The 20552-nt window shown below is 55.2% G+C and overlaps 1 protein-coding gene across 1 annotated transcript in view; it reads right to left on the bottom strand.

The window, feature by feature from the left end:
• The window catches only part of TNXB (tenascin XB), a 57625-nt gene that overhangs the window by 24894 nt on the left and 12179 nt on the right, over positions 1-20552 (bottom strand). Inside the window, exons 10-23 of the mRNA XM_074854209.1 lie at positions 19082-19372; positions 17166-17459; positions 14904-15197; positions 12997-13305; positions 11911-12189; positions 10564-10854; positions 10499-10503; positions 9175-9457; positions 7825-8118; positions 6419-6712; positions 5072-5365; positions 3675-3968; positions 2328-2618; positions 978-1271 (exon numbers count right to left, since the gene is read on the bottom strand). Of these exons, the coding sequence (XP_074710310.1) occupies positions 978-1271; positions 2328-2618; positions 3675-3968; positions 5072-5365; positions 6419-6712; positions 7825-8118; positions 9175-9457; positions 10499-10503; positions 10564-10854; positions 11911-12189; positions 12997-13305; positions 14904-15197; positions 17166-17459; positions 19082-19372 (3807 nt within the window). The remainder of the gene's footprint in view (positions 1-977; positions 1272-2327; positions 2619-3674; positions 3969-5071; positions 5366-6418; positions 6713-7824; positions 8119-9174; positions 9458-10498; positions 10504-10563; positions 10855-11910; positions 12190-12996; positions 13306-14903; positions 15198-17165; positions 17460-19081; positions 19373-20552) is intronic.

Below are 20552 nucleotides of genomic sequence, written 5' to 3' on the forward strand. Positions count from 1 at the left end.
ATCTGTTCCACGAATCAAAAAAAGAATCACTGAACCATTCATTCAAGCCTCCAACTAACCAGATATAAAAAACCCCTCCCCACAACTCGCCATCCATCCATCCATCCATCCATCCATCCATCCATCCATCCAAAATTTTATCCACCCACCCAATCCTGTCTCCATCCAACCATCCAAACCACCATCCCACCTCTGAAACTTCTACAAATCCATCCATGCTCCAGCCAGCCAGGAATCCCAACATCTAGACAGGCTTCCAGTAATTCATCTGTCATTCCAACCAGCCAGCCAATCACCATCCATCCATTGATCCATTCAGCCATCCAGACACAAGACGCTCTTCCAAACAAACATCTCTCTACCTATTCATCCACTCAACCAACGAAATATCCTGATGGCCAATATGCCATCCATTCACACAACCTTCCATCCTTCCCGCTTTTCATACATCCATCCACCCACCCACCCATCCATCATCAATCCATCCATCATCCATCCATCCATCCATCCATCCCTGGAACCATCCTTCCGTCCTCCATTGACTTTTTATCTCCACACAACCATCCCATCCCTCACCAGCTCACAAATCAGACACACCCTCATCCAACCTTTCATCCATCCATCCATCCACACATTCATCCATCCAACCAACCAGCCAAGGAGCCACCCACCCATTCTTCATTCACACACTCTCCGTCCATTTTTCCATCCGTCTATCCATGTGCCCATCCAACCCATCAGTCACCCAAAAAGCCACAAACTCATACAAGAACCCACCTGTGCCTCCCTGCCTGCCTGCCTGCCTCCCTCCCTTCATCCTTCCACTCCTGCACCCACCCATCCTTCCACTCATCCCTAACCCACAATCAAACAGCTGTTCCCATTTCCCAAGTGGCCCAAACTACCCCACATGGGTCCTGTCAAAGCTCCGCCCAACACAAACCCATGGTCTGTCACGTGCCCACAGACACGCTCACCTGTGACGGCATCGGTGGAGACGGGGCCCAGACGTTTCCGACCCCACACCCCGTACAGGTTGAACTTGTAGCGGCGGGACGGGGACAGCCCCGGCACGGTCACCGTGCGCGAACCCCCGTCCACGGGCAGCACCTGGGGCTGGCCTTGGGCATCCCGGTACTGCACCATGAAGGAGTCAAAGGTGCCCTCGGGGACGCTCCACTCCAGCTGCACGGAGTCAGAGGTGACATGAGGAGCCGTGAGCTCGCCCAGGATCGGTTGAGTTGGTGGTTCCTCCTTCGGCTCGGAAGCAGCTACAATAGAGAGCACAAGGTAGGATATCGACATCGATCCGTTCATTCCTTTCTCATTCCATCCATCCTCTCTCTGTCCTTCCATCCATCCAATCACCCGTCTCTCCGTGCACCTTTCTCCAGGCATCACTCCTTCACTCCACTCCTCCAGTCAACCATCCAAACAACCACACGCTCCTTCATTCCTACAAACAAACACTCCTCCCACCACCAATCCCAACATCCATTCATCCAACAACCGTTCCATCCTGCCAACCAAATGTCTCTCCACCCAACCATCCCATCACACATCCAGGCCACAAACCAAACACATCTGCAACCACAGAACCTCACAATCACGGAGGTGGAAAAGACACTTAATATCATCGAGTCCAGCCATTGACCCAACACTGCCAAGGCCACCACTAACCCATGTCCCTCAGCACCACCCCTACATGGCTTTTAAATCCCCCCAGGATGGTGAACTCCCCCTTCTCCGGGCAGCCTCTTTCAGTCAGTGACAACCCTTTCTGCAAAGACATTTTTCCTCAAATCCACCCTAAAACTTTCCCTGAAACCTCCGGAGGCTGTTTCCTCTCATCCAGTCACTTGTTACCTTGGAGAAGAGAGTAACCCCCACCTCGATCCACCCTCCTCTCAGGGAGTTGTGGAGGGCGATGAGGTCTCCCCTCAGCCTCCTTTTTCTTCAGGTGAAACCACCCCACGTCCCTCAGTGACTCCTCACAGGACTTGTGCTCCAGACCCTGCAGCAGCTTCGTTGCTCTTCTCTGGATGCGCTCCAGCTCCTCAGTGTCTTTCTTGGAGTGAGCGGCCCATCCCACAGTCCATCCAACCATCCATCCACCATCCACCTACCCAAGCATCCATCCATCCATCTGTCCCTCCATCCCTACAACCCTACATCCACGCAAACCTCCATCCAGCGCCCAGGCAGTCCCCAACACATTCCCATTTCCCACAAGGCCCACGGCACTAATTCAGGCCCTGTCCCAGCTCCTGCCATGCTCCAAATCCGGACCCCAGAGAGGACACAGATGGGGCCCACAGCCCCCTCACCTGTGACGGCGTCGGTGGAGACGGGGCCCAGACGTTTCCGACCCCACATCCCGTACAGGTTGAACTTGTAGCGGCGGGACGGTGACAGCCCCGGCACGGTCACCGTGCGCGAACCCCCGTCCACGGGCAGCACCTGGGGCTGGCCTTGGGCATCCCGGTACTGCACCGTGAAGGAGTCAAAGGTGCCCTCGGGGACGCTCCACTCCAGCTGCACGGAGTCGGGGGTGACATGAGGAGCCGTGAGCTCACCCAGGATCGGTTGAGTTGGTTCCTCCTCCGGCTCGGAAGCAGCTACAATAGAGAGCACAAGGTAGGATATCGACATCGATCCGTTCATTCCTTTCTCCTTCCATCCATCCTCTCTCTGTCCTTCCATCCATCCAATCACCCGTCTCTCCGTGCACCTTTCTCCAGGCATCACTCCTTCACTCCACTCCTCCAGTCAACCATCCAAACAACCACACGCTCCTTCATTCCTACAAACAAACACTCCTCCCACCACCAATCCCAACATCCATTCATCCAACAACCGTTCCATCGGGCCAACCAAATGTCTCTCCACGCAACCATCCCATCACACATCCAGGCCACAAACCAAACACATCTGCAACCACAGAACCTCACAATCACGGAGGTGGCAAAGACCCTTAATATCATCGAGTCCAGCCATTGACCCAACACTGCCAAGGCCACCACTAACCCATGTCCCTCAGCACCACCCCTACATGGCTTTTAAATCCCCCCAGGATGGTGAACTCCCCCTTCTCCGGGCAGCCTCTTTCAGTCAGTGACAACCCTTTCTGCAAAGACATTTTTCCTCAAATCCACCCTAAAACATTCCCTGAAACCTCCGGAGGCTGTTTCCTCTCATCCAGTCACTTGTTACCTTGGAGAAGAGACCGACCCCCACCTCGATCCACCCTCCTCTCAGGGAGTTGTGGAGGGCGATGAGGTCTCCCCTCAGCCTCCTTTTTCTTCAGGTGAAACCACCCCACGTCCCTCAGCGGCTCCTCACAGGACTTGTGTTCCAGACCCTGCAGCAGCTTCGTTGCTCTTCTCTGGATGCGCTCCAGCTCCTCAGTGTCTTTCTTGGAGTGAGCGGCCCATCCCACAGTCCATCCAACCATCCATCCACCATCCACCTACCCAAGCATCCATCCATCCATCTGTCCCTCCATCCCTACAACCCTACATCCACGCAAACCTCCATCCAGCGCCCAGGCAGTCCCCAACACATTCCCATTTCCCACAAGGCCCACGGCACTAATTCAGGCCCTGTCCCAGCTCCTGCCATGCTCCAAATCCGGACCCCAGAGAGGACACAGATGGGGCCCACAGCCCCCTCACCTGTGACGGCGTCGGTGGAGATGGGGCCCAGACGTTTCCGACCCCACATCCCGTACAGGTTGAACTTGTAGCGGCGGGACGGTGACAGCCCTGGCACGGTCACCGTGCGCAAACCCCCGTCCACAGGCAGCACCTGGGGCTGGCCTTGGGCATCCCGGTACTGCACCGTGAAGGAGTCAAAGGTGCCCTCGGGGACGCTCCACTCCAGCTGCACGGAGTCGGGGGTGACACGAGGAGCCATGAGCTCGCCCAGGATCGGCTGCGATGGGGGTTCCTCCTCTGACTCGGTTGCAGCTGGCACAGACAGGGGACAATGCAGGAGAGAAACACTCACACGTCCATCCAAACATCCATCTCTCGCTCCATTCATTCAGCCTCTCCTCCATGAGATCATCTTTCTGCCCACGTAGGACTTCAGCCATGTATTCTGGCCTCCATTCAACCCCACTTCCATCCACAAGGACCTCCATCCAGCCACTCATCCAGGCTTCCGTTCATCCAATCACCTCTCCTCACATCCATCATTTTCTATTCATCTTGCCATATATGCAATCATCCACCCAACCCGGCACCCATTCAGCCTCTCAGTTCTCCATCCATATATCCATCCATCCATCCATCCATCCATCCATCCATCCATCTAATAAACCACCCTCCAGCTATCAGTTCACTCCAGCATCCACCCACCTGCCCTTCCAACCATCCTTAACACTGTTCTACCCATCACCCTTCCAGCCAGACACACACTGACCCTTCCGCTCACCATCTCTGTCCATTCATCCACCTCATCGTCCAACCATCTCAAACATCACCCAAACAAACAGTCTTCCTACACATTAATATGGTTCTTGATCACCAAGTCATCATCCATCCATCCATCCATCCATCCATCCATCCATCCATCCATATCTTCGTCATTGCTTTCATCCTCCCACAAATCCCTTGGTCTACCTCTCCATGTAACCTTCTCTCCCTCCATTTCTCCTTCCAACCCCCCACTCTTCCAGCCATCCAATCACCCATATTTCCCTGCATTATTCCACCCACCAGTCCTTGAATCCAATCCTCTACCCAACTCTGCCACGACCCATCCTCCCACCCAAACACCCATTTCTCCAGAGAACATCTGATCAACCATCTATCCTTCCAATATACCTATTAAACAACCAACCAGCCACCCAGCCACCCAGCCACCCAGCCAGCCATCTGTCCGTCCGTCCATCCCTCCTTCCTTCAAGCTTTCCATGCACCTATCCACAAATCCAGACACAACTCAGCACTCAACACATGATCCAGTTTCACGTTGCCCAGAAGGCCCAAGAGACCCAGCACGGGCCCTGTCCAAGCTCTGCCCACCACAAACCCATGGTCCATAGGGTGCCCAGAGGCCCCCTCACCTGTGACGGCGTCGGTGGAGACGGGGCCCAGACGTTTCCGACCCCACATCCCGTACAGGTTGAACTTGTAGCGGCGCGACGGTGACAGCCCCGGCACGGTCACCGTGCGCAAACCCCCGTCCACGGGCAGCACCTGGGGTTGGCCTTGGGCATCCCGGTACTGCACCGTGAAGGAGTCAAAGGTGCCCTCGGGGACGCTCCACTCCAGCTGCACGGAGTCAGAGGTGACATGAGGAGCCGTGAGCTCGCCCAGGATCGGTTGAGTTGGTGGTTCCTCCGTTGGCTCGGAAGCAGCTACAACAAAGAGCACAAGGTAGGATATCGACATCGATGCGTTCATTCCTTTCTCCTTCCATCCATCCTCTCTCTGTCCTTCCATCCATCCAATCACCCGTCTCCGTGCACCTTTCTCCAGGCATCACTCCTTCACTCCACTCCTCCAGTCAACCATCCAAACAACCACACGCTCCTTCATTCCTACAAACAAACACTCCTCCCACCACCAATCCCAACATCCATTCATCCAACAACCGTTCCATCGGGCCAACCAAATGTCTCTCCACGCAACCATCCCATCACACATCCAGGCCACAAACCAAACACATTTGCAACCACAGAACCTCACAATCACGGAGGTGGAAAAGACACTTAATATCATCGAGTCCAGCCATTGACCCAACACTGCCAAGGCCACCACTAACCCATATCCCTCAGCACCACCTCTACATGGCTTTTAAATCCCCCCAGGATGGTGACCCCCCCCTTCCCCGGGCAGCCTCTTCCAGTCAGTGACAATCCTTTCACAAAGACATTTTTCTTCAAATCCACCCTAAAACTTTCCCTGAAACCTCCAGAGGCCGTTTCCTCTCGTCCAGTCACTTGTTACCTTGGAGAAGAGAGTAACACCCACCGCTCTGCACCCTCCTTTCAGGAAGTTGTGGAGAGCGATGAGGTCTCCCCTCAGCCTCCTTTTCTCCAGGTGAAACCACCCCACGTCCCTCAGTGACTCATCACAGGACTTGTGTTCCAGATACTTCACCAGCTTCGTTGCTCTTCTCTGGATGCGCTCCAGCTCCTCAGTGTCTTTCTTGGAGTGAGCGGCCCATCCCACAGTCCGTCCAACCATCCATCCCACCATCCACCTACCCAAGCATCCATCCATCCATCTGTCCCTCCATCCCTGCAAACTTACGTCCACGCAAACCTCCATCCAGCCCCCAGGCAGTCCCCAACACATTCCCATTTCCCACAAGGCCCACGGCACCAATTCAGGCCCTGTCCCAGCTCCTGCCCTGCTCCAAATCCGGACCCCAGAGAGGACACAGATGGGGCCCACAGCCCCCTCACCTGTGACGGCGTCCGTGGAGATGGGGCCCAGACGTTTCCGACCCCACATCCCGTACAGGTTGAACTTGTAGCGGCGGGACGGTGACAGCCCTGGCACGGTCACCGTGCGTGAACCCCCGTCCACAGGCAGCACCTGGGGCTGGCCTTGGGCATCCCGGTACTGCACCGTGAAGGAGTCAAAGGTGCCCTCGGGGACGCTCCACTCCAGCTGCACAGATTCGGGTCTCACGTGGGAGGCCGTGAGCTCGCCCAGCTTTGGCTGCGATGGGGGTTCCTCCTCCGGCTCAGCTGGAGCTGACACAGAGAGCAGAAAGTGTAAGGCATGAACATCTATGTGTTTGATCCTTCAACCATCCCATCCATCCATCCATCCATCCATCCATCCATCCATCCATCCATCCACACACAATATTTTCCTTCACTCACTCATCCAATCTGTTCCACGAATCAAAAAAAGAATCACTGAACCATTCATTCAAGCCTCCAACTAACCAGATATAAAAAACCCCTCCCCACAACTCGCCATCCATCCATCCATCCATCCATCCATCCATCCATCCAAAATTTTATCCACCCACCCAATCCTGTCTCCATCCAACCATCCAAACCACCATCCCACCTCTGAAACTTCTACAAATCCATCCATGCTCCAGCCAGCCAGGAATCCCAACATCTAGACAGGCTTCCAGTAATTCATCTGTCATTCCAACCAGCCAGCCAATCACCATCCATCCATTGATCCATTCAGCCATCCAGACACAAGACGCTCTTCCAAACAAACATCTCTCTACCTATTCATCCACTCAACCAACGAAATATCCTGATGGCCAATATGCCATCCATTCACACAACCTTCCATCCTTCCCGCTTTTCATACATCCATCCACCCACCCACCCATCCATCATCAATCCATCCATCATCCATCCATCCATCCATCCATCCCTGGAACCATCCTTCCGTCCTCCATTGACTTTTTATCTCCACACAACCATCCCATCCCTCACCAGCTCACAAATCAGACACACCCTCATCCAACCTTTCATCCATCCATCCATCCACACATTCATCCATCCAACCAACCAGCCAAGGAGCCACCCACCCATTCTTCATTCACACACTCTCCGTCCATTTTTCCATCCGTCTATCCATGTGCCCATCCAACCCATCAGTCACCCAAAAAGCCACAAACTCATACAAGAACCCACCTGTGCCTCCCTGCCTGCCTGCCTGCCTCCCTCCCTTCATCCTTCCACTCCTGCACCCACCCATCCTTCCACTCATCCCTAACCCACAATCAAACAGCTGTTCCCATTTCCCAAGTGGCCCAAACTACCCCACATGGGTCCTGTCAAAGCTCCGCCCAACACAAACCCATGGTCTGTCACGTGCCCACAGACACGCTCACCTGTGACGGCATCGGTGGAGACGGGGCCCAGACGTTTCCGACCCCACACCCCGTACAGGTTGAACTTGTAGCGGCGGGACGGGGACAGCCCCGGCACGGTCACCGTGCGCGAACCCCCGTCCACGGGCAGCACCTGGGGCTGGCCTTGGGCATCCCGGTACTGCACCATGAAGGAGTCAAAGGTGCCCTCGGGGACGCTCCACTCCAGCTGCACGGAGTCAGAGGTGACATGAGGAGCCGTGAGCTCGCCCAGGATCGGTTGAGTTGGTGGTTCCTCCTTCGGCTCGGAAGCAGCTACAATAGAGAGCACAAGGTAGGATATCGACATCGATCCGTTCATTCCTTTCTCATTCCATCCATCCTCTCTCTGTCCTTCCATCCATCCAATCACCCGTCTCTCCGTGCACCTTTCTCCAGGCATCACTCCTTCACTCCACTCCTCCAGTCAACCATCCAAACAACCACACGCTCCTTCATTCCTACAAACAAACACTCCTCCCACCACCAATCCCAACATCCATTCATCCAACAACCGTTCCATCCTGCCAACCAAATGTCTCTCCACCCAACCATCCCATCACACATCCAGGCCACAAACCAAACACATCTGCAACCACAGAACCTCACAATCACGGAGGTGGAAAAGACACTTAATATCATCGAGTCCAGCCATTGACCCAACACTGCCAAGGCCACCACTAACCCATGTCCCTCAGCACCACCCCTACATGGCTTTTAAATCCCCCCAGGATGGTGAACTCCCCCTTCTCCGGGCAGCCTCTTTCAGTCAGTGACAACCCTTTCTGCAAAGACATTTTTCCTCAAATCCACCCTAAAACTTTCCCTGAAACCTCCGGAGGCTGTTTCCTCTCATCCAGTCACTTGTTACCTTGGAGAAGAGAGTAACCCCCACCTCGATCCACCCTCCTCTCAGGGAGTTGTGGAGGGCGATGAGGTCTCCCCTCAGCCTCCTTTTTCTTCAGGTGAAACCACCCCACGTCCCTCAGTGACTCCTCACAGGACTTGTGCTCCAGACCCTGCAGCAGCTTCGTTGCTCTTCTCTGGATGCGCTCCAGCTCCTCAGTGTCTTTCTTGGAGTGAGCGGCCCATCCCACAGTCCATCCAACCATCCATCCACCATCCACCTACCCAAGCATCCATCCATCCATCTGTCCCTCCATCCCTACAACCCTACATCCACGCAAACCTCCATCCAGCGCCCAGGCAGTCCCCAACACATTCCCATTTCCCACAAGGCCCACGGCACTAATTCAGGCCCTGTCCCAGCTCCTGCCATGCTCCAAATCCGGACCCCAGAGAGGACACAGATGGGGCCCACAGCCCCCTCACCTGTGACGGCGTCGGTGGAGATGGGGCCCAGACGTTTCCGACCCCACATCCCGTACAGGTTGAACTTGTAGCGGCGGGACGGTGACAGCCCCGGCACGGTCACTGTGCGCAAACCCCCGTCCACAGGCAGCACCTGGGGCTGGCCTTGGGCATCCCGGTACTGCACCGTGAAGGAGTCAAAGGTGCCCTCGGGGACGCTCCACTCCAGCTGCACGGAGTCGGGGGTGACACGAGGAGCCATGAGCTCGCCCAGGATCGGCTGCGATGGGGGTTCCTCCTCTGACTCGGTTGCAGCTGGCACAGACAGGGGACAATGCAGGAGAGAAACACTCACACGTCCATCCAAACATCCATCTCTCGCTCCATTCATTCAGCCTCTCCTCCATGAGATCATCTTTCTGCCCACGTAGGACTTCAGCCATGTATTCTGGCCTCCATTCAACCCCACTTCCATCCACAAGGACCTCCATCCAGCCATTCATCCAGGCTTCCGTTCATCCAATCACCTCTCCTCACATCCATCATTTTCTATTCATCTTGCCATATATGCAATCATCCACCCAACCCGGCACCCATTCAGCCTCTCAGTTCTCCATCCATCCATCCATCCATCCATCCATCCATCCATCCATCCATCCATCTAATAAACCACCCTCCAGCTATCAGTTCACTCCAGCATCCACCCACCTGCCCTTCCACCCATCCTTAACACTGTTCTACCCATCACCCTTCCAGCCAGACACACACTGACCCTTCCGCTCACCATCTCTGTCCATTCATCCACCTCATCGTCCAACCATCTCAAACATCACCCAAACAAACAGTCTTCCTACACATTAATATGGTTCTTGATCACCAAGTCATCATCCATCCATCCATCCATCCATCCATCCATCCATCCATCCATATCTTCGTCATTGCTTTCATCCTCCCACAAATCCCTTGGTCTACCTCTCCATGTAACCTTCTCTCCCTCCATTTCTCCTTCCAACCCCCCACTCTTCCAGCCATCCAATCACCCATATTTCCCTGCATTATTCCACCCACCAGTCCTTGAATCCAATCCTCTACCCAACTCTGCCACGACCCATCCTCCCACCCAAACACCCATTTCTCCAGAGGACATCTGATCAACCATCTATCCTTCCAATATACCTATTAAACAACCAACCAGCCACCCAGCCACCCAGCCAGCCATCTGTCCGTCCATCCATCCCTCCTTCCTTCAAGCTTTCCATGCACCTATCCACAAATCCAGACACAACTCAGCACTCAACACATGATCCAGTTTCACGTTGCCCAGAAGGCCCAAGAGACCCAGCACGGGCCCTGTCCAAGCTCTGCCCACCACAAACCCATGGTCCATAGGGTGCCCAGAGGCCCCCTCACCTGTGACGGTGTCGGTGGAGACGGGGCCCAGACGTTTCCGACCCCACACCCCGTACAGGTTGAACTTGTAGCGGCGGGAGGGTGACAGCCCCGGCACGGTCACCGTGCGCAAACCCCCGTCCACGGGCAGCACCTGGGGCTGGCCTTGGGCATCCCGGTACTGCACCGTGAAGGAGTCAAAGGTGCCCTCGGGGACGCTCCACTCCAGCTGCACGGAGTCAGAGGTGACATGAGGAGCCGTGAGCTCGCCCAGGATCGGTTGAGTTGGTTCCTCCTCCGGCTCGGAAGCAGCTACAATAGAGAGCACAAGGTAGGATATCGACATCGATGCGTTCATTCCTTTTTCCTTCCATCCATCCTCTCTCTCTCCTTCCATCCATCCAATCACCCGTCTCTCCGTGCACCTTTCTCCAGGCATCACTCCTTCACTCCACTCCTCCAGTCAACCATCCAAACAACCACACGCTCCTTCATTCCTACAAACAAACACTCCTCCCACCACCAATCCCAACATCCATTCATCCAACAACCGTTCCATCGGGCCAACCAAATGTCTCTCCACGCAACCATCCCATCACACATCCAGGCCACAAACCAAACACATTTGCAACCACAGAACCTCACAATCACGGAGGTGGAAAAGACACTTAATATCATCGAGTCCAGCCATTGACCCAACACTGCCAAGGCCACCACTAACCCATATCCCTCAGCACCACCTCTACATGGCTTTTAAATCCCCCCAGGATGGTGACCCCCCCCTTCCCCGGGCAGCCTCTTCCAGTCAGTGACAATCCTTTCACAAAGACATTTTTCTTCAAATCCACCCTAAAACTTTCCCTGAAACCTCCAGAGGCCGTTTCCTCTCGTCCAGTCACTTGTTACCTTGGAGAAGAGAGTAACACCCACCGCTCTGCACCCTCCTTTCAGGAAGTTGCAGAGAGCGATGAGGTCTCCCCTCAGCCTCCTTTTCTCCAGGCGAAACCACCCCACGTCCCTCAGTGACTCATCACAGGACTTGTGTTCCAGATACTTCACCAGCTTCGTTGCTCTTCTCTGGATGCTCTCCAGCTCCTCAGTGTCTTTCTTGGAGTGAGCGGCCCATCCCACAGTCCGTCCAACCATCCATCCCACCATCCACCTACCCAAGCATCCATCCATCCATCTGTCCCTCCATCCCTGCAAACTTACGTCCACACAAACCTCCATCCAGCCCCCAGGCAGTCCCCAACACATTCCCATTTCCCACAAGGCCCACGGCACCAATTCAGGCCCTGTCCCAGCTCCTGCCCTGCTCCAAATCCGGACCCCAGAGAGGACACAGATGGGGCCCACAGCCCCCCTCACCTGTGATGGCATCCGTGGAGATGGGGCCCAGACTTTTCCGACCCCACACCCCGTACAGGTTGAACTTGTAGTGGTGGGATGGTGACAGCCCCGGCACGGTCACCGTGCGCAAACCCCCATCCACGTGCAGAACCTGGGGCTGGCCTTGGGCATCCCGGTACTGCACCGTGAAGGAGTCAAAAGTGCCCTCGGGGACGCTCCACTCCAGCTGCACGGAGTCGGGGCTCACGTGGGAGGCCGTGAGCTCGCCCAGCTTTGGCTGCGATGGGGGTTCCTCCTCTGGCTCGGCTGGAGATGACACAGAGAGCAGAAAGTGTACGGCATGAACCCCTACATGTTTGATTGTTCAACCATCCATCCATCCATCCATCCATCCATCCATCCATCCAATAAACCACCCTCCAGCTATCAGTTCACTCCAGCATCCACCCACCTGCCCTTCCAACCATCCTTAACATTGTTCTACCCATCACCCTTCCAGCCAGACACACACTGACCCTTCCGCTCACCATCTCTGTCCATTCATCCACCTCATCATCCAACCATCTCACATGTCGCCCAAGCAAACTGTCTCCCTGGTCATTCCGGCAGGTTCTGGTCACCCACGTCATCAACCATTCATTCATCCACATCTTCGTCTTTCCTTTCATCCACCCAATACCCTCAGTCTACCTCTCCATGTAACCTTCTCTCCCTCCATTTCTCCGTCCAACCCCCCACTCTTCCAGCCATCCAATCACCAATATTTCCCTGCATTATTCCACCCATCAGTCCTTGAATCCAATCCTCTACCCAACTCTGCCATGACCCATCCTCCCACCCAAACACCCATTTCTCCGGGGAAAATCTTTTCAATCATGTAACCTTCCAATGGACATATTAAACCAACCAGCCACCATTGTCCATCCATCCATCCATCCATCCATCCATCCATCCATCCATCCCTCCCTCCCTTCACCCACACATCCTTCCACTGATCCCCAATGTAGCACCCAACAGCTCTTTCCATTTACAAAGAGCCCAAGCGACTCAGCACATGGCCTGCTGAAGCTCCACCCACTGCAAACCCATGGTCCATTGGGCAGCCACAGCTCCCCTCACCTGTGACGGCGTCGGTGGAGATGGGGCCCAGACGTTTCCGACCCCACATCCCGTACAGGTTGAACTTGTAGCGGCGCGACGGTGACAGCCCCGGCACGGTCACCGTGCGTGAACCCCCGTCCACGGGCAGCACCTGGGGCTGGCCTTGGGCATCCCGGTACTGCACCGTGAAGGAGTCAAAGGTGCCCTCGGGGACGTTCCACTCCAGCTGCACGGAGTCGGGGCTCACGTGGGAGGCCATGAGCTCGCCCAGGATTGGCTGTGATGGGGGTTCCTCCTCTGGCTCGGCTGCAGCTGACACAGACAGGGGACAGTGTAGGGGTGAACATCTGCACGTCCCTCCAAACATTCATCCATCCATTTCTCCATCCACCCACCCAGCCCATCAACCACTCATCAACCAATCCAACCAACCACCCAAACACACCTCCAGCTCTCCGCCTCCTTCTCCACGCACCCACCCAGGCCTCCATCCCTCCCATCACCCTTTTCCACGAACAACCTTCCATCAGTCATCGCACGCATTCAGCTGGCCAACCAACCACTAACAGTGCCAGGTCACACCCCACCACCCTGACCAGTCATCCACGAGCTTCTTATCAATTCATTCATCCCTCCACCAGTCTGTCCAGCCAGTCACGGGTCCATCTGTCCCTCCCTCCATCCATCCCTTTCTCTATCCAAACACACTCTCGTCCATCCACACATTTCACTCACCGTTGCTCCATTTATCACCTCACTCAATCCTGCTCCCACCCTCCTTCCATCCACCCTTAACACTATTGAACCAATCAACCTTCCAACCCTACAGCCATCCACGTCCTTCCTCTCAACATCTCCCCATCGCTCCTTCCACCTCGTCCCCCACCCAGCTCACATCTTGCCCCAACCATACTCCCTCCCACTTGTTTTCCTCCACACATTCCATCCAGCCATTGCCTGTTTGATCTTCTGAGCATTACTCCAAGTCTTCCATCAATGCATCCATCCCTCCTTCAATGCATCCGTCCCTGCATCCATCCATCCATCCTTCCATTAATACATTTTTTTTCCTGCACTCACTTTTCCAGTCCATCCCTCCCATCAACCAATCAAACTGAACCGTTCATTTAAGCCTCCAACCAATCAGACATAAAACCACCCGTCCACCCGAGCACAAACCATCCATCCATCCAAACTAGATCCACCCACCAAATCCTGCCTCCACCAAACCCTCCAAACAACCATTCCAACTCTGAAATTTCTACAAATTCATCCATGCTCCATCCATCCATCCATCCATCCATCCATCCATCCATCCATCCATCTCATCATTCAACTGCTGAGCCACTCAGAAAATGACCCATCTCCACGTCCTTTGATGTAGCTCTTTGCCTGCCCATACGTTCATCCATACATTTATCCATCTCTTTCTCTGTCCACGTACCCATTTTCTCTCCATCTCTCCTTCCAAAGGTCCATTTCTCCATAATCATCCTGGTTCCCATTCACCCACTCACCCATTCCCATGTTCCTTCCAGCATTCAGCAGCCCTTGGTTCTCTCCATTACCCTTCCCACCAGTGATCCCACCAATCATCAATCCCTCCATCCATCCTGCCATCAAGGCACCCTGACAGATGACAACCAACAACCCTCCAACAAGTCCAACATCCCTCCAGGAGTCCACCCTTTCTCCCACCCTTCCCCCTAAGCCCCTCTCCATACACCTCTGCACAAAAACATCCCTCCAGGCTCCTACCACGACCACACCCATCCCTGCATCCAGCCCCCGTCAGCGCTCGGGAGATGTTCCAATGGACCAGGACCGGAAAGAGTCCTGCCCCAGCTTGTGCCACCACCCCAAACCCAGAGCCCCAGGAGGGAACAGATGGGGCCCACAGCCCCCCTCACCTGTGACGGCGTCGGTGGAGACGGGGCCCAGACGTTTCCGACCCCACATCCCGTACAGGTTGAACTTGTAGAGGCGCGACGGTGACAGCCCCGGCACGGTCACCGTGCGCAAACCCCCGTCCACAGGCAGCACCTGGGGCTGGCCTTGGGCATCCCGGTACTGCACCGTGAAGGAGTCAAAGGTGCCCTCGGGGACGCTCCACTCCAGCTGCACGGAGTCGGGGCTCACGTGGGAGGCCGTGAGCTCGCCCAGGATCGGCTGCGATGGGGGTTCCTCCTCCCGCTCCGCTGGAGCTGACACAGACAGGGGACAATGCAGGAGAGAAACACCCACACGTCCATCCAAACATCCATCTCTCGCTCCATTCATTCACACTCTCCTCCATGAGATCATCTTTCTGCCCACCTGAGCCTTCAGCCATGCATTCTGGCCTCCATTCACCCCGGCTTCCATCCAGCCACTCTTCCATCCATCCATCCATCCATCCATCCATCCATCCATCCATCCATCCATCCATCCATCACTCCATTTCATGATCCCCCCTTCAACCGATCCAAGCAACCACCCAAACACACCTCCAGCTCTCCGCCTCCTTCTCCACACATCCACCCAGGGCTCCATCCCTCCCATCACCCTTTTCTATGAACAACCTTCCATCAGTCATGGCACGCATTCAGCCAGCCAACCAACCACTAACAGTGCCAGGTCCCACCCCACCATCCTGTCCACTCATCCACGTGCTTCTTATCAATTCATCTCTCCACCACTCTGTCCAGCCAGTCACAGGTCCATCTGTTCCCCCGCTCCTTCCATCCCTTTCTCTATCCAGCCACAGTCTCGTCCATCCACACATTTCACTCACAGAATCACAGAATCCTTCAGGTTGGACAAGACCCTCGGGACCATCGAGTCCAACCCTCAGCCTGACTCTAAAGTTCTCCCCTACCCCACATCCCCCCACAGCTCATCCAAACGGCCCTTAAACCCCCCCAGGGGTGGGGACTCCACCCCCTCCCTGGGCAGCCTATTCCACTCTCTGACCACTCTGTCGGGGAAACATTTTTCCCTCCTGTCCAGCCTGACCCTCCCCTGTTGCAGTTTCAAGCCGTTCCCTCTCGTTCTGTCACTAATTCCCTGGGAGCAGAGACCAGCCCCAACCTCTCCACAACGTCCTTTCAGGGAGCTGCAGAGAGTGATGAGGTCTCCCCTCCCCTTCTCCTCCTCACACTGAGCAGCCCCAGCTCCTTCCATCGCTCCTCACAGGATTTATTCTCCAGGCCCTTCCCCAGCTCGTTGCCCTCCTCTGCCCTCGCTCCAGCCCCTCGAGATCTCTCTTGTATTGAGGTGCCCAAACCTGGACACAACCCTCCAGGTGTGGCCTCACCAGTGCAGAGCACAGGGGGACTGTCACCTCCCTGTCCCTGCTGGTCACACTAGTGCTGGTACAAGCCAGGATGCCATTAGCCTTCTTGGCCACCTGGGCACACTGCTGGCTCCTGTTCAGCTGTTTGTCAATGAGAACCCCCAGACCCTTCTCTTCCAGACAGCTCCAGCCACACTTCCCTGAGCCTGTAGCCACGCAGGGGGCTGTTGTGGCCCAAGGGCAGGACCTGGCACTTGCCCTTGTTGAAGCTCATCCCGTTGATGTCGGCCACTGATCCAACCCATCCAGGTCTCTCTGCAGACCCTCCCTGTCCTCGTGCAGATCGACTCTCCTGCTTCACTTGGTGTCATCTGCGGCCTTACTGATGATACACTCTGTGTCCTTACCGAGATCATCAATAAAGGTGTTGAACAGAAATGTCCCAACACCGAGCCCTGACGAACACCACTTGTGACCGGCTGCCAGCTGGATTTAGCTCCATTGACCACCATCTGTCACTCCAATCAATTAATCCAACCATTCCTCGATGCACCCATTCAGGCAGCCTTCCATTCCTCCATCCAACCTTCATCCATCCCATAAGTAGCCAGTTCTCCATCCAATGAACAACCCGTGTGTTATTACATTCATCCTTCTAATCATGAATCCATCCATCCATGCATCCATCCTCAATCCATCCAACCCTCCATCCATCCATCTTTCCCTCCACCCCTCCAAACTTGTGTCCACCCAAACCTCCAGCCAGGCACCAGTCAGCGCCCAACACGTTCCCAATTCCCACAAGACTCAGGACACCAGTTCAGGCCCTGTCCCAGCTCCTGCCCTGCTCCAAATCCAGACCAGAGGGGGCACAGATGGGGCCCACAGCCCCCCTCACCTGTGACGGCGTCGGTGGAGACGGGGCCCAGACGTTTCCGACCCCACATCCCGTACAGGTTGAACTTGTAGCGGTGCGACGGTGACAGCCCCGGCACGGTCACCGTGCGCGAACCCCCGTCCACAGGCAGCACCTGGGGCTGGCCTTGGGCATCCCGGTACTGCACCGTGAAGGAGTCAAAGGTGCCCTCGGGGACGCTCCACTCCAGCTGCACGGAGTCGGGGCTCACGTGGGAGGCCGTGAGCTCGCCCAGGGTCGGCTGCGATGGGGGTTCCTCCTCCGGCTCAGCTGGAGCTGACACAGACAGGGGACAGTGTAGGGGTGAACATCTGCACGTCCCTCCAAACATTCATCCATCCATTTCACTGCACACCCAGCCAGCCCATCACCCACCCATCAACCGATTCAACCAACCACCCAAACACACCTCCAGCTCTCCGCCTCCTTCTCCATGCACCCACCCAGGCCTCCATCATGCCCATCACCCTTTTCCATGAACAACCTTCCATCAATCATCGCACGCATTCAGCTGGCCAACCAACCACTAACAGTGCCAGGTCACACCCCACCACCCTGACCAGTCATCCACGTGCTTCTTATCAATTCATTCATCCCTCCACCAGTCTGTCCAGCCAGTCACGGGTACATCTGTCCCTCCCTACCTCCCTCCATCCCTTTCTCTATCCAAACACAGTCTCGTCCATCCACACATTTCACTCACCGTTGCTCCATTTATCACCTCACTCAATCCTGCTCCCACCCTCCTTCCATCCACCCTTAACACTATTGAACCAATCAACCTTCCAACCCTACAGCCATCCACGTCCTTCCTCTCAACATCTCCCCATCGCTCCTTCCACCTCGTCCCCCACCCAGCTCACACCTTGTCCCAACCACTCACTCCCACTTGTTTTCCACCACTCATTCCATCCAGCCATTACCCGTTTGATCCTCTGTGTGTTATGCCACAAACTCCTCCATCAATGCATCCGTCCATCTGTCCACATGTCCATCCCTCCATCCATTCAATCACCCATCATTCCATGTGCCTTTTCCTTCACTTTGTTCTTTAATCTCTCCCTCCATTGAATGATCCAACCATCAAACCATTCAATTGATCCTCCAAAAAACAAGAAACTATCCCAACATCCATCCATCCATTTATCCTGCAATCCATCCCTCCATCCATCCATCCATCCAATAAACCACCCTCCAGCTATCAGTTCACTCCAGCATCCACCCACCTGCCCTTCCAACCATCCTTAACACCGTTCTGCCCATCACCCTTCCAGCCAGACACACACTGACCCTTCCGCTCACCATCTCTGTCCGTTCATCCACCTCATCGTCCAACCATCTCACATGTCGCCCAAGCAAACTGTCTCCCTGCTCGTTCCGGCAGGTTCTGGTCACCCACGTCATCAACCATTCATTCATCCACATCTTCGTCTTTCCTTTCATCCACCCGATACCCTCGGTCTACCTCTCCATGAAACCTTCTCTCCCTCCAATACTCCGTCCAACCCCCCACTCTTCCAGCCATCCAATCACCCATATTTCCCTGCATTATTCCACCCATCAGTCCTTGAATCCAATCCTCTACCCAACTCTGCCATGACCCATCCTCCCACCCAAACACCCATTTCTCCAGGGAAAATCTTTTCAATCATGTAACCTTCCAATGGACATATTAAACCAACCAGCCACCATCGTCCATCCGTCCATCCATCCATCCATCCATCCATCCCTCCCTCCCTCCCTCCCTCCCTTCACCCACACATCCTTCCACTGATCCCCAATGTAGCACCCAACAGCTCTTTCCATTTACAAAGAGCCCAAGCGACCCAGCACATGGCCTGCTGAAGCTCCACCCACTGCAAACCCATGGTCCATTGAGCAGCCACAGCTCCCCTCACCTGTGACGGCGTCGGTGGAGACGGGGCCCAGACGTTTCCGACCCCACACCCCGTACAGGTTGAACTTGTAGCGGCGGGACGGTGACAGCCCCGGCACGGTCACCGTGCGCGAACCCCCGTCCACGGGCAGCACCTGGGGCTGGCCTTGGGCATCCCGGTACTGCACCGTGAAGGAGTCAAAGGTGCCCTCAGGGACGCTCCACTCCAGCTGCACGGAGTCGGGGGTGACACGAGGAGCCGTGAGCTCGCCCAGGATCGGTTGAGTTGGTTCCTCCGTCGGCTCGGAAGCAGCTACAATAGAGAGCACAAGGTAGGATATCGACATCGATGCGTTCATTCCTTTCTCCTTCCATCCATCCTCTCTCTGTCCTTCCATCCATCCAATCACCCGTCTCTCCGTGCACCTTTCTCCAGGCATCACTCCTTCACTCCACTCCTCCAGTCAACCATCCAAACAACCACACGCTCCTTCATTCCTACAAACAAACACTCCTCCCACCACCAATCCCAACATCCATTCATCCAACAACCGTTCCATCGGGCCAACCAAATGTCTCTCCACGCAACCATCCCATCACACATCCAGGCCACAAACCAAACACATTTGCAACCACAGAACCTCACAATCACGGAGGTGGAAAAGACACTTAATATCATCGAGTCCAGCCATTGACCCAACACTGCCAAGGCCACCACTAACCCATGTCCCTCAGCGAAACCTCTACACGACTTTTAAATCCCCCCAGGATGGTGAACCCCCCCTTCCCTGGGCAGCCTCTTCCAGTCACTGACAACTCTTTCCAGGAAGACATTTTTCCTCATACCCAAACTAAACCTCCCCGGGCACAACCAGATACTGTTTCCTCTTGTCCAGTCACTTGTTACCTGGGAGAAGAGACTGACCCCCACCTCACTCCACCCTCCTCTCAGGGAGTTGTGGAGAGTGATGAGGTCTCCCCTCAGCCTCCTTTTTCTTCAGGCGAACCCACCCCAGGTCCCTCAGTGACTCATCACAGGACTTGTGCTCCACACGCTTCACCAGCTTCGTTGCTCTTCTCTGGATGCGCTCCAGATCCTCAGTGTCTTTCTTGGAGTGAGGGGCCCATCCCACAGTCCATCCAACCATCCATCCCACCATCCATCTATCTATACATCCATCCACCCATCCATCCATCCCTCAGTCACGGAATTCATGGATGCATTGAACCTCCCATCCACCCTTCAGCCATCTATCACCTCAGGCAACCAATTGGATATCTGCCCAAACTTCCATCTACCCTTCCAACCCAATGTCCCATCCATCCATCCATCCATCCATCCATCCATCCATCCATCCATCCATCCTTTCAAAATTCCACTGCCCATCCACTCAGTCATGCCTCCATTCATCCATTCAAACCACCATTCCAACTCTGAAATTTCTACAGATTCATCCATGCTCCAGCCAGCCAGGAATCCCAACATCTAGACA

This window comes from Strix uralensis, chromosome 35 (genome assembly GCF_047716275.1).
Source record: "Strix uralensis isolate ZFMK-TIS-50842 chromosome 35, bStrUra1, whole genome shotgun sequence".
Lineage (NCBI taxonomy): Eukaryota > Metazoa > Chordata > Aves > Strigiformes > Strigidae > Strix > Strix uralensis.